This window comes from Chenopodium album, chromosome 19 (genome assembly GCF_948465745.1).
Source record: "Chenopodium album chromosome 19, dcCheAlbu1.1, whole genome shotgun sequence".
NCBI classification, from domain to species: Eukaryota; Viridiplantae; Streptophyta; class Magnoliopsida; order Caryophyllales; family Amaranthaceae; genus Chenopodium; species Chenopodium album.
The window spans coordinates 41,592,399-41,604,631 of NC_137852.1; the positions used below are offsets into that span (position 1 = coordinate 41,592,399).

The 12,233-nt window shown below is 35.9% G+C and overlaps 2 protein-coding genes across 2 annotated transcripts; both read right to left on the minus strand.

Annotated features, from left to right (window-relative positions):
- Window positions 1-261: 261 nt before the first annotated feature.
- On the minus strand, window positions 262-1,578 carry LOC145594402 (putative F-box protein At1g65770). Its single transcript, XM_081650714.1, has 2 exons — window positions 1,151-1,578; window positions 262-1,039 (listed from the first exon to the last, which is right to left on the minus strand). Exons 1-2 carry the CDS (start codon window positions 1,576-1,578, stop codon window positions 262-264), a joined length of 1,206 nt encoding a protein of 401 aa, XP_081506840.1.
- Window positions 1,579-4,283: 2,705 nt separating this feature from the next.
- LOC145593716 (cellulose synthase A catalytic subunit 1 [UDP-forming]) lies at window positions 4,284-12,031 on the minus strand. The gene is made up of 14 exons (XM_081650041.1): window positions 11,668-12,031; window positions 10,519-10,714; window positions 10,253-10,431; window positions 9,473-9,593; window positions 9,180-9,372; window positions 8,669-8,935; window positions 8,157-8,502; window positions 7,696-7,833; window positions 7,486-7,611; window positions 7,011-7,223; window positions 6,652-6,916; window positions 6,283-6,479; window positions 5,435-5,785; window positions 4,284-5,320 (listed from the first exon to the last, which is right to left on the minus strand). Exons 1-14 carry the CDS (start codon window positions 11,746-11,748, stop codon window positions 4,733-4,735), a joined length of 3,261 nt encoding a protein of 1,086 aa, XP_081506167.1. The 5' UTR covers window positions 11,749-12,031; the 3' UTR covers window positions 4,284-4,732.
- Window positions 12,032-12,233: the final 202 nt, after the last annotated feature.

The following is a 12,233-nucleotide window of genomic DNA, read 5'->3' on the forward strand; positions in this document are numbered from 1 at the left end:
GCGTACACTAGTAGTTTTGTTTTGTTAATTATCAAAGTTCTTGTCGAAAGGGAAGATCTAAATTCTAAACTCCTGTCAAGAGGGCAAATTCAACAATACTAAGGTTAGAACAAATATTTACACACAAAAACATTGATAGCATCCAAACAAAATCCAGCCAATAATTACAACAATAAAACACAGTAAAAGAAAGCAAATCTAAATTAATGCTTGTACATTTACACGAAATAAACAAGTTGGAAGACAAAATCGATTTTAGATTTAAATTGCTAGACGAAACCACATGGGACAACAATAGGAAGAGCGTAAGTGGGTGTTATTCTCTAGCTTCAATGGCCGGATGATATTGTCACCCATTTGAAAAACTCCAAGGTCATGCCCCGCAAGTTTATCTTTGGTGGCACTGGAACCGAACGGGTAAGTATCTGTAAAGTATATGCTATTGCGTTGGCATCCCATCTCACTTGCACGAACAGACATAGTTGCATTGTTACCCACAAATAGAGCAACATCTTGCAAATCTTTCAACTCTTCCCAACTCCTGTCATCAAACTGAAACTTGTAAACCTTAAAATTAACTGTCTTGTAATGATCAATATCATGTTCATCTTCTCTGACCATTTCTTCAACGTTTATTTCTGTGTCAAATTTCCTCAATACCAAGAGAAGATCCTGACCAGAATTAACTATGTAGGTAGAGTGATCGAAAAAATTAAGTTGTGAATCTGTATGTAGATATACAGATTGTATATACGGTACGTAACATCCGTACCAGCTTAATGCCAGAGGTTGCTTTTTCTGAACATCATCAAGGTTTACCAGTGCAATATTGCCACTCTCATTCACGAATACAAGTCCATCGGTACCAAGATTATCCCTACGATATAATACATCCATAACCCTCCGGAGATCTCCCTGTTGTGGAATTACAATTGGTGTCCACTGTGTGTCCCCGGGCTTGGCAATTGCAGCTCTAAGATAGCCATCACATATAAGTACCACCACTAAAGTATCACCTGACACCTTAAGTACAACAGCCCTGTTTACGAAATATGCACGAAGGAATTCACCAGAATTATCCCAAAGGAAGGGGATTGTACAACGACTAGGGAGATCGAGGCGATCCTTGGTAAGAGGGTTGAATAATTACATGTTATCATCAATCCCTTGAGTTAGTATCCAACCATGAGACGATCCCCAACAATTCCTTCCATATCCTAGATCACACTCAACATTGTAACATCTCACATTCTCCTGCGTTAAATCCAACAAGCTTCGAGTAGTATTAATATCATCAAACTTGTGTTCACTACTCCTTGCTACGATAACACTCTCTACATGATCGGGTTTTAGATAAGGCCCTATCCATTCATGCTCGGTGATATCCTGGTTGCCATCAGTTAGCATAAGCCACGGCATTTGACACTCCCACTTGTGCTTCAAATTGACTAATTCAGAAGCTTTGCGCCACGAACGACACACACCGGAAAAGGCTAGACCATCTACGAATGATACTATGTGTTTATCGAGTATATGAACCACCAAATCAATCGGCAGTTCTGCCCAATTAACCTCCATCCTAACTTTTTTCCTGAAACAAACAGACCTCCATCATAAACTTGAGTAACAATTAACAGTTAACCTCTATCTGAAACAAGCTAATCACATCATAAAATTCAATAACAATTAGAGGATGCACTAATAATGTCAACAATAACAATCATCATAATCAATTTTTGGCTCTAATTTACTCAAACATGCTCAAATCAAGTCCAAATCAATTGCAATTTGTTTCTAAATCACCCTAGCATCACATATATACATAATCAAAGCCAAAATAACCATCGATATGCACAAAATTAAAAACCCCCAAATCGACTTTTCTAGGGTTTTCGGACAAAATAATCTCAAAATTCGAGCAAATTAATAAATGAAATGGAAGAAAACATACATTAGGTCCATGGGAATTCGGCAGCGCCTCCGATGAGAGATGAAGCTGTTTCCAGGGGACTGCGGATCAGAGGGGGGTGGCTGCCTTGGCTGGTGGTTAGGTGTGGTGATTTTTTTAAAAAAAATTAAATTGAATTAGGTGGGTTAGAAAGAACATACTACTTCGTATGTTACTTGGACTCTTCATTTCACCTCACATACCGGTGTCAGATCCTCGACACTCGGACATGGGTATGAGTGTATGACACCCGGATACTTCACTTTTGGTTAAAACTTCAAAATCATGGAATTTTTTCACAAAATAGCCGAGTCGAATGCTTGGACACATACCCATGTTGGACATGGGTACCCGAGTCCAAGTAACATAGGAAAGAACTCTTAGAAGATAAATTCTCATGCACTCCTCCTCCTTTTTTTTCATTTTTTTAAAACCTCAACTTTCACCACTCTAAAAAAAAAAAAAATTAACCTCCAAAAAACTTTCACTATTATTTTTCCTAATAACAGACATACCACATACTAGACAAAAAAAACTACCTTTTTTATATTTTTATTATGTTATCCACTAAATTTCTTTTTAGGAACTCCAATATTACATCGAATCTGTATTACATTTTTTTTCCTAACTTTTGCTGCACAACGCTTGAAAACTCAATCATTATATTATGTACACCATACATTTTTTAAAAAAATAATATAGACACCATAAGTTTCACTATTTTCCTTTTTAAAAAAATTCCAATTTTTTTAAAAATAAAATCATTTAATTAATACCTTATTATTGACAAGCCGCCTATGCGACTAATAATTTAGTGGTGGTTACTAGTTTAGTTTCCGTGCCATGCACGGTAATTTTTTATAACCATTATTAAACTATTATTATAATCAGTTTATAAAAAAGAAAAAAAATCTAAAAATATAGTTGACAAATTTTGAGCAAAATAAAGGATTGCGTAAGATATGTTAGATATAAAATGATGTTGAAAATTAGTAAAATAAAGGAATTCACAAATTATGCGTTAAGAAATTTTTAATAGCTATATAAATATTCGTGTAAAATGTATATCAAATCTTTTTTATTAGAGAATTATTTTGTAAATAAATTTTGTTTCTTTAATTGAATTTTATTCAAAAAAAAAAAAAAAAACTAAGGACACACCAGAAAATGACACGTGTCATTGTTGGCATTGGCGGATCCAGGGGGGTACATAGAGTTACAGATGTACCCCCATTCCGCCGGAAAAAAAAAAAAAAAAAAAAAAAAAAAAAAAAAAAAAAACTGTTTAAGATTAGAGACCGCCTTTATGTAATAGGCGGTCTTTTAGGTACTGTTATGTAACACCAATCAGCCCCGCCTTTTTTTGTTTAATTTAAAGAGACCGCCTTTGTAAAAATTTGGTCTCTTAGGTTATTTTTTATATACCTTCCATGCTAGACGCTAGGAGTTTCAGAATAGTACTTTTGATCAAAGAGAGCTACTGTTACAAAAACAGGTCTCTTAAGTGACATTGTTTATTTTTCCACAAGAAGATTTGTACTTTTTATCAAAGAGACCTACTGTTACAAATAACAGGTCTCTTAGATAAAAAAAATTCTCCTCACAATTTTATTAGTTAATTTTAAGTCTTAGTGTCGGAAGATAGGGTGTATAGTACACACAAATATTAATACAAATATACAATAGTAATTTTAATTATTAACTCAAAATTTATTAGTTAGGAAAAAATTATTACGCTCCACATATTACTTTTTATTTTGTAATTTGTTTTTTTATTAAACATAATTTCGTACCCCCATTCCCCAATTCCTGGATCCGCCACTGATTGTTGGTGTGTCTTTTTGTATATAGTTAATGATTATTGATTGGTTAAATAAAAAAAATACGAGGAAATCAGTTTGTAATTAGGTAAACAGATTTATACTTGTAGAAAAAAAAAATTACCGTAGTGATTCTTTTTTAACAAAAAAACTTTAAAAAGGTGTTTTTTTGAAAAAAAAAAAAAAGGTGTTTGAAAAAGGTTTTTCTTATAAATTTAATACTCAAATACTCAAATCTCATGCATTTTTTTTTTTAAAGAAAAAAATAACTTAATTCTTTGAAAATAAGTAACATGATCTACAACAAATACGAGTACAAAATACTTTGTGTATGATTTTTTATTTTGTATAGAGGTAATTGTAAATTTAATGTAATAGGACAATTATACATTTGAGGTACAATTTAAAAAAAAAAAAAAAAAAAAAAAAAAAAAAAAAAAAAAAAAAAATTGTTTTGGCTTTAATATGATCATCCAAGACTTGTTTTACTAATACAAATATTAGATACACAATCATTTGATGCACAAATACGTGCGAACATGTACGTATTATATAATAATGGTTCAAAAAGAATAGTACATTTAAGGTATGTTTTCTTTACAAATAATAAATAAAAAAAATAAAAAAAAAATTAAAGCTAATCGTACATAAATAACAACAAACTGAGACATGTATTTCACTTTCACAGTCTCACAGATGCACTTGTAACTGTTGTAAGACCAAAGTGTCACTGACTATCAAAAAATACAAGCAACTCAGAGCTACACTAAAACATTGTGAAGCTATTAAACAAAGATGCACTTTGGTCCCTTTGATTTCCTTTTAACTAGCACAAGGAACAACATTGTCACGTCTTTTCGTGCTTTTATCCGAAGGTCCGGCATATGACTCGGTATTTACACAAAAGCTGAGATTTTGAACCAAAAAGCGGCTGCCTAGTGAACCTTATAACTTAGAAGGCAATCTAGCAATTAATACCACATTGATTACCAGCAGCAGCCTTCTCGGCATCAGTTGTGAATGGATTGATCCGAACCCAGAGCAAGGAGAAGATGGAAGCAAGAAGAACGGACCAAACGATAACAATGGTAGGTGTCCTGTTTTGACGACCCAAGAGACCCTTGAGGAAGGGATACAAATGGGCAATCACCCAGAAGGAGAAGAAGAGTTTCCCAAAGAGAGGACCCCAAGATTGGTAACCACTGTTGATTGCATAAGAAACACCCGCCACAACACCAACCAAGTTCACGATCAGGACGGTGGTGGGAGGAATGAGAAGTGAGGTCCATTTAAATATGTAAAGTTCTGCAAAATCACCATCTTCATCGGCTGCCTTGGAAGTAACAGTAAAGTTGGTATCAATACCGGCGAGCACCTTCAGCAGACCCTGGAAGACGGCAAACAGATGGGCTGATGTACCTCCAATAACCCAGAACTGCTCGTTTCTCCACCAGTCTTCGATGGAAACTCCACTCCATCTAAGCTCAAGAATACCGGTAGCAGCAATGGACATAAAAAGCATGATAAACAACACACTAGCAAAGTTGCTTAGCTGCAAGAAGACACAAGAAATTATTTCAGAAACAACATTTCTGGAAACAAAAGACTAGAAGTAAACTTTTGAACCCAATTTATTAGTCCAATAAGTGGAGAAAACAATACGTACCGTGGGAATGATAAATTTATTTGTCAAAAGACAGATAGCTGGCAAAATACAGTAGGCAATAAGTGGAATAGACGTCAGTGGATAGACGACAGTGTTGATGTATGCCAATCTCTCCAAGAACCTCAACCTCCCCTTGTAACCGTACCATACAGGACAATGCCTGCTAAGCATAATCTCAATAGACCCCAGAGCCCATCTAAGGACTTGATTCAAACGATCAGAAAGATTGAGGGGAGCAGAACCCTTAAAGGCTGGTCTGGGAGGCATGCAGTAGATAGATATCCAGCCACGAGCATGCATCTTAAATCCAGTCAAAATATCTTCTGTGACGGAACCATAAATCCACCCAATCTGGATAATAAACATTATTATGCAACATAAGCTTCTCAGTTATTTTCTTAAACCAAAAAAAAAATCCATCCACATACTGAAATTGCTCATGTAGAAAAATCATGTCAAAATTAACAAAACAGTCCTTTGTCCTCAAGCTTCACTAGATAATCCATATGTTCATTTGTCAACAAACAGCCGACCTTTTAATTTATAATTGAAAGGCTTAGCTAATTCCCAAATGAGTGAATGACAAAGATAAACTTACAAAAAGACTGGGGATTCAAAATCATACTACCTTTTTATTTTAGCAAAATAAACAGACTGGGATCTTACAATCTTATACCATCAAAAAGTCAGAGGAAATAAAACAAAGGTGGATAAACCATGACAAGGGGTAGTTTTGTGAATATTGGCAATTTGGCATAAACAAGGGGCTGTTATAGACAGATATATCCTGAAAAGCGTAAATTTTCAAAATAATTTCCTGTTGGAATGAAGGTTTCTACTTTGCTCACCTCTTTACCCCATTCTGATTTGTCCTCGTATCCACAACTAATAACATGGATGGCTTCTTTCAGCAGTGTTGCAGGATTTGTTGTAGGAGGGATACCCCCCATTTCCATGAAGGTGGCTGCAATGAACACAGGTGACTGACCAAACCGCTTCTCTAATCTCTTTTGAGACATAAGAAGAGACTTCTCATCCTCATAGCCTGTCCAACAAGAAAACCAGTGAATTATTTACCTCTTTAGACCACAAATAGCAATAGCACCACCCAACACTAATTTTTACTCTTTAGCAGTTTAGCTCTTACTAGTTAGCCACAAGCACAACACTAAAAGAGTAACGGCAATAGAGATTAAAAAAATGCATAAAATCTTTACCTTCAACACCCTCTTCAATGTCTTCCATATTGAAAATAGGTATAGAAGATTCACTTCTTTTGGGTCCCCTCTTCTTATCCGCGTACTTTTTGTTACCACTCTTTCCCTTCTTTCTTGATCCAAAACAGTTTTTGATGATGAAATTCGGTTCCAAATCCTCTTCACTTAATACGGGATCATACCCATAGAGTGCTTGTCTGTTGAAACAACATCCAGTACCCACATACACTGGCCCTTGGATACCATCCTGCCCTTTCATATTGATCTGCAAAATACAAGGACAAAGATTATTCAAGCTTTGATACAACCAGGAGACAGGTCTACAACTTTATTTTCAATATTAGAGAATGGACACATACATCAAAAAACACTATATTTCTGTTAGCATATCGATCGTGCAAATCTATGCCATCAAATCTTTGAGGGAATTGCACATAGCAGACTTTCTTCCCAAGAGCAGGATCCATCATGAAACACATGGCTTCTTTAAGACATTTGCTGTTGTTGAAGTAGTGATCACAATCGACATTCAGTAGGTATGCGCCATTGGTCAGTACTGCAGAAACACGAATCTGCAGAATCCAGTAAAACTTTTAGCTTAACTCAAATAGTCGCAGATAATAGAGAAATTCTAACTTTTCCAAAAATATTGACGTGGCAAATATGATAAGCACAAGTGCATGCTAAGACACCAGGCATCAAAGAATAGAAGTTTAAGACACCACATCAAATGTGACGAATGTGTCAAATAATACATGAGTACTAAATAGTAAAGACTAAAGACTGCACATTATTAGAAAAAAAAAAGGTGGGAAGATTGAAGCGTATACGAACCAAAGCATTCATGGCACCAGCTTTCTTGTGATGTTGGAAGCCAGGTCTCTTCTCACGGGAAACATAAACTAAACGTGGCAGTTCATTTCCATCCATATCAAGGCCTCCACTGTGGCCTAAAAACACCTGAAAACCAAGTATAGTTAGATCATGAAGGCAAGCAAATAAACGAGAGATTTAAGTACAGTAATTAAAAGATAATGATTTTACCTGAATCATTCCTGGATGGTCCCTGGGGTTATTTCCAGGCCAGGCTGTTCCATCTTGCATTGTCCATCCTTCTTCAGGCACCTTCTGTGCTTTTGCAACAAGGGCGTTGATGCGAACCTTAAATTCTTCATACTCTCTCTGCATTTAAAAGGCATCAATCAATACTCTCCAGAAATTGAACAGTGATGGACAGTAAGCCATTTCAAAACCTAACAAGCAGTGGGAAAATGGACCCAGGCTTGGAGCACTAGCCGAAAGCAGGCTTATTTTATAAGAGTATAATCAAATTTTTTTTTGAAAAAAATTGCTAAAAGAGGTCAAACCAATTAGTCTGGGCCTTAAATGGGCTGGTTTACAAAGCAGTGTCTTTTAGACTAAGCCCATGACCCAACAGTACAACCCGAGCCTCAACCGAGTACTAGACAAATATCTAAAATAAACACAAACTATATGATGGTTACCTTCATTGATCTACGCTCCTTGACAAAAGATGGCTGAATTTTGTCTTTTAAGTAATCGATCTTCTGTTGAAAGTAAAATTCTGGAGCCCTTGGCTCAATATTGAACTTCTTACAGAATGGAACCCATTTCCTGGCAAACTCAGCAGTCTCAGAAAGACCTTCAAATGTCAGCATAGCAGAACCATCATCTGAAACGTAGCAAGAAACTTTGTCGACTGGGTAGTCCACTGCTAGAATGGACAGCACAGTGTTAGCTGTAATGATAGGCGGCTCTTTCAGAGGATCCACAGTACTGACAAACACGTCAATAGGAGCTAACTGTGATGGCTCTCCTTCGCGGTCATGCCTAACAAAGTACGCATAATTTTCAAGATCAGTCTTGTCCCAATGACCACAAAAATAACAATAATTTGCCGATCCAAAAATCAATAAAGATAAATAATTCAAAATGTTCACAAGTGACGACACCAACAACACATACAGGAGAGAGTAAGATAGCAATGCAAACTGACCTGAATGCGAGCCTGTCAAGGTATGTCTCACGGTTGATAGGATACCATTTTGGAAACTGATCCAAAATCCATGACATTGCAAACCAGATCTCACAGATAACTGATGTGAGCCACAGAGGATATGCATCCTTCACAGGATGGGTTATACGATATTGCAAGAAGAAGGCTAAGATGATCAGCCGAAGAACAATCACAGCTCGATAAGGAGTGAGATGCGATGAAGGAATAGGGACAATGCGACTCATTGGTTGACGCACATCATCAGCCCTGCAACATAAAAATTAGGGTTTTATTTCCCATCTTCCAACTCAGGACAAGCATGATCTAAGATCAAGCCTTTGTCACCATTTGGTGTAAGTAGAGCATAAAATAAGAGCACATGGGATCTCAGGAAAACATTTTAATGCAAACCTCATAACCAACCCCCTCCCCTTCCCGCCCCCAAAAAAGATTAAAAAAATAAATAAATAAAATAAAAAAGAGAGCAGAAAAGCACAGGACAGATGCTCACATCTGGAGTTCTTCACCATTTGAACCAGAGCCTTCCATGTCACCACCTCCTTTTCCTTCTGAGTATCGATTCCCCATGTGAGTCATATTTTTCTCCTGCTTGAGTTTCCAACTTTCAACTCTTTCTTTCCAGTCCACACTACCAAGCCCATATGAATTCAAGTCCTTCGAAGGGTCCACAATTCTCACAGGTACTGTCACAACATAATTTAAGGCATTAGCATCAAGTATAACATACAAAATGAAAAATACTGACATTTTTACCAACACAGCAGCATGAGTAACAAAGATTACCTGGTTGGGATGGATCGATGTAAGGAAGTGAGTGGTTACCACGCTTCTCAGGACCTATAGGACCTGATGTGCTTCTCACAGATTGATTGTCAGGTGTGGCACTCGGGATCTCCCCAGAAACCTGAGACAAGAACAAAATTGAATTCAGTAAGCAGCTAGTTTTCCAGCCATAAACAGTAACCAAAATTCACCCAACAGATAACTAGCGTGAAGATACTCTATAAGTACATTGTCAAGCACATCCAATATGGATAGAAAAAGTACCTAGGGCTGATGGTGATCAAAAGGATAATCTCATATATATTCAGAAACAAGTAACATATTAAATAGAATATATATAATTTAAAATTTGGTTCAAACTACTTACAAGTCAAAAAGAGAATCACCATAGATATATCACATCACCCGACAGTGAAACATCAAAAGTCACTGAAACCCCATATTTACCAGAATAACATTGAAAAGTATGCAGTAGCTAAAAAGTAACTGCATTTCACATAGCAATTATCAAACTAAATATTTGCACTATCAATTTCTAGCAAAGAATCACTTATTTCTCATAGAGCAGTATATTAAAGCTTCTCGTTAAAAAGGTATGCTTTCAGACATAATTCCAAGGTGCCTCATTTGGATGACTATATACGAGTTTATTACCCAACCACTGTATAGCAATAAATACAGACCATTTGGAAACCAAATAATAATTTGCAAGATGCACATAACAAGCCTTATCCACCAATTAAAATAGTTAAGAGCTTGAATAGAAATCGCATCACTTACCACTTGACCATTGGTAAGGAGAGGAATTGGCTGAGATCCATGTCTAGAAGATGAGGAGAGGTCTACATCTTCTCCCTGCCAGTCATTTCTAGCCTTGCTGGTTCCCCTAGTATAATTGAATTCATTCTCCAAATCATCAACATCATCCTCCTCATCGTCTCCTTCCACTCGAGGACTCCCTGATGCAAAAATCATGTTAACAATTATTCTCCGGTGCTAAACAGGCAGAGTTTGATAAAAATAAATGAAAGCTAAAACAAGCAAACCTTTTTGTCTCTTGTATCGAGTCTTGCACTGGGGGCAACACTGATTTCCATCTTTTCTTTCATACTCATAACAAGGCCTACAAACTGGAAAGGCACATTCGTTGCAAGCAACAAAGACACCACCATTTGAAGTAACTCCCACAGTATCCCCACAGATCTGACAGATTTGGCCATCCAAATTCTTCAAAGGTTTGGACTGCAATTTACACAAAATAAAAAACCAACACTCGTCAAATGACTATAAATTACAAAGCAGACTGCTGATCACAATGCACAAGGCTCACATCAACAGCTAGAAATTGAAATACTTGACTAGACAACAGAATATAATGACGCATTTGCAATGGAAACAATATCAAATAAATCTTTCAACATGCATCCTGCTCCGATTCAAAACAACATTTTCAATCAATCTACACCATTTTACATGACACTCATTAATTCTTAGTAATACAAAGCTACATAGATAAAGACATCAACTTTCTAATCCAATTGTTATTGACAAAATCATGAACGAAATTTATAATTCACGATCCCACAACGAAGATTATCATCTAATTAACCCGAACAATCAAGCATCAGAGCTCTGATCACTCGCTGCAGCACGAAATCACACACAACAATCATCTAATTAACCCGAACAATCAAGCATCAGAACTCTAATCACTCGCTGCAGCACGAAGTCACACACAACAATCGATTAAAGTGCAAATCCCACTCAAACTGCCCAATTACTTTCATGAATTATCAGTATAAACAACCAAGATCGCTTCATTGAAGTTGAAACCTAAGTACCTAAAGTCTAGCTCATTTGATCTCATGATCAGAATTGAGCTATGAACACTAAATTACTACAGTATCACTCCTAAAAAACACTAATTAATCACAATTTCGGTCAATTTCAGACATCATAAACTCAGCCCATAAACTCACTAATACATCAATTATCAATTAATCTGAATCACCAATAAACAATTCACAACCTTCAATAATCAAACCAGATCAAACCATTGATTCAATCAATCAGCACAGATCTAATAATTATAATAAAACACAAATGTAAATCTAAATTATAATAATATAAAATTAAAAAGATGCAACATCTTGAACAAATCAAATCAAGATTAAATTTTGACTAAGAAAACTCACCCCACTATCAGTACTATCATGACGAATCCTAACAAGTTCATTCCTATTGTAAGATCCAGCTACCATACCACCAGCCTCCATTGTTAAGCTATGAAATTCTGAGCAAATTCAACCCAAAATGAAGCAGATTTTTGTGGGTGAGGGGTATTTTGGGGAGATCTGAAATGGGTATTTGCTCAATTTGTAAGAAACCCAAGCAAATGAAAAGGGTAATATCAAATCATATCGATATCCCCTGTTTCTTCGCCTCCCTTTTGATTTTCTCTCTCCTCCCCTACTCTTCTCAAGTACACAACACTTTCTCTATTAAGTGGGCTTATATTAGTTTAATGTGTCTGCTCCTAATTGCATTACTTAAATCAATTATGATTGTAATAATGCAATATCATTACTTAATTGTATTTTGACTTGAGTGATTTTTAAGGCTGAAATCAAGTATTTGTCGGTGTAGTTTTGTTTATAAAGGTCACAAGTTCAACATCTAGTAATTTTTTTTTTTTTTTTTTTCTTTTTAAAGAAAAAAAATCTTACTGTACTAGGTTAAAAGTTTACTCTGTAAGAATGTA